This window comes from Aureococcus anophagefferens (assembly GCF_000186865.1).
Source record: "Aureococcus anophagefferens unplaced genomic scaffold AURANscaffold_14, whole genome shotgun sequence".
In the NCBI taxonomy this organism is placed as follows: Eukaryota; class Pelagophyceae; order Pelagomonadales; family Pelagomonadaceae; genus Aureococcus; species Aureococcus anophagefferens.
In genome coordinates, this window is record NW_008705574.1 from 457408 (window position 1) to 459770 (window position 2363).

The 2363-nt window shown below is 71.4% G+C and overlaps 1 protein-coding gene across 1 annotated transcript; it reads right to left on the reverse strand.

The window, feature by feature from the left end:
- Window positions 1–257: 257 nt before the first annotated feature.
- URE5 (putative urease accessory protein UreG) lies at window positions 258–1301 on the reverse strand (the record flags this gene model as incomplete). The annotated part of the gene is made up of 2 exons (XM_009040336.1): window positions 258–641; window positions 861–1301. The coding sequence occupies 2 exons, from the start codon at window positions 1299–1301 to the stop codon at window positions 258–260; spliced, it is 825 nt and encodes a 274-aa protein (XP_009038584.1).
- Window positions 1302–2363: the final 1062 nt, after the last annotated feature.

Below are 2363 nucleotides of genomic sequence, written 5' to 3' on the forward strand. Positions count from 1 at the left end.
TTCGACGACGACGAGGCGGACGACGACGACTCGTCGGCGTCCTGCAGCGACGACGCGGACTGGCGCCGGGCGAAGCGCGGCAAGGTCAAGGACTCGCACGGCTGCGAGTGGCTCGCGTCCGACAAGGGCGCGTCGAAGTCGCGGTGCAAGAAGTACGAGGACGCCGCGGGCGTCAAGGCGCGGGACGCCTGCGGCTGCGTCTGCTCCGAGTTCAACTAGCGCACATCCCCCCGCACACATAACTTTAAGAAGCATCATCAAGCCCAGGGCGCGGGCACGGTGCGGCCCGTGGCCTTGGCCCACGCGGCGAGGACCTCCTTGGCGATCTCCGTGACGCCCCGGCCGTGCTTGACGGCGGCGAAGACCGTGGGCCCGTCGCCGCGCATCTTCTTCGCGTCGCGGTCCATGACCTCGAGCGACGACGACACGGCCTCCGCGAGGTCCGTCTTGTTGATCACGAGGACGTCGGACTGCGTGATGCCCGGCCCGCCCTTGCGCGGCACCTTGTCGCCGCCGGCGACGTCGATGACGTAGAGCGTGAAGTCCGCGAGCTCCGAGCTGAAGTTCGCCGCGAGGTTGTCGCCGCCGGACTCGCAGAAGAGCAGCTCCGGTTTCACGGACCGCGTGAGGTCCTCGAGCGCCTGGGCAGGACAAGAGAGATTCAACGTCGCTTCAACGTGAGTGTTCCGCGCGCGCGCGTTCCGGAAAAAAGCATCCACGCTTCGAGACCGTTCCGAGAGATGATTGCTCGTCCAGAAATCAGCCGAAACCAGTGGAAAACGGCCGAGAAAGGAGCCTTTGAAGTTGGGAATTTTGCTCTCTTGTGCTGCCCTGTCGAGCGCGTCGAGGTTGCCGCTCACGTCCTCGCGGATCGCCGCGTGGGGGCAGCCGCCCGTCTCGACGGCGCGGATGCGCGCCGCGGGCAGCGCGCCCTTGCGCGTGAGGAACTCCGCGTCCTCGCGCGTGAAGATGTCGTTCGTGCAGACGCCGAGCGCGATCGCGTCGCGGAGCTCCTCGCAGAGCTTCAGCGTGAGCGCCGTCTTCCCCGAGCCCACGGGGCCGCCGATGCCCACCGTGAAGGCGCGCTCGCTCCAGGCCCGCGTCGCCCAGAGCGCCGGCGACCCCGTCGCCCGCGCCGCGTAGGTGCCGGGATGGTCCAGGTGCTCGTGGCTGTGGCCGTGGCCGCCGTGGCTCGCGGCGCGGTCGTGGGCCGCGCCGTGGTCGTGGCCGTGGTCGCCGCCGCAGCACGTCGCGGCCTCGTCGTGGTCGTGGTCGTGCGGGCTGTGCGAATGGGCGGACATCGTCGCGCGAGGTCGGCAGCCTTCCTCAACATAAAAGATCAACATCGTGCAATTCATTATGGTCACGGACCGCTACGTCCCCAGCGACCCGCATGGGCTGCTCTCCGGCCTGCGGCTCGCGCCACTGGAGCGAGCCATGGACAACGCGACGGCGTGCGGCTCGCGCAAGGTCGTCGTCGTGCCGAACCACGGCCGCCTCGGGAACCAGATCTTCCAGTTCGCCGTCTGCTACGCCATCGCGACGGAGCACGGCCTCTGTGCGTCGCGGCTTCGCGCCGCGTGCGCCACTAGGTCTTCCCATCCGTAGGCCTCAAGGCCAACGCCGCCGTGTGCCGCGCCTTCCGCACGACGTCGTCGGCCGTGCTCTGCGACCGCGCGCCGCGGCAGCCAAACCAGGTGCGCCTGCGGCCGCCCGCGGCCTGGTGGGGGCCCGAGGACCGCAAGAGCGTCCGCCGGGCGGTCCGGGGCCACGCGGACGCCGCGGACTTCCAGTGCGTCGGCAACCGGCAGAACGCGAAGATTTTGGAGGGCGTCGACGTCGCCGCGGCGCTCGGCGCCTGGGAGCCGTCCGTCGCCGCGCGCGCCGCGGCGCTCTGGGAGTCGGAGGTCCGCGGCCCGGCGGGGCGCGACGCCGTCGTCGTGTCGCTCTACCACCGCGTCGCCGCCGACTCGCTCGCCTACCGCAAGTGCCTCCCGGGCCCGGGCTTCTACGGCGCCGCGCGCGCCGCGTTCGAGGCGCTGTACCCGGGCCGGCGCTTGGCGTACGTCGCGTCGTCCTACCAGTTCAAGGGCGCCGCGGCCGTCGCCGACGTCCTGGGCGCCGACGTCGTCGCCATCGACGACGCGAGCCCGGAGGTCGTCATGGCGGCCCTGAGCAAGGCGGACGCGCGGCGCCGGCGTTCCTCCCCGCGACGCGCGCGACGCGCCGCATGCGCGCAGGCGGCGACGTTCTCCTGGGGCACCTTCAGCTTCTGGACCGCCTACCTCACGGGCGGCCCCGTCTTCTACGACGCGGGCCTCCGCGACGCGAGCTGGCTCGCGGCGACGGGCTGCGACGCGCTC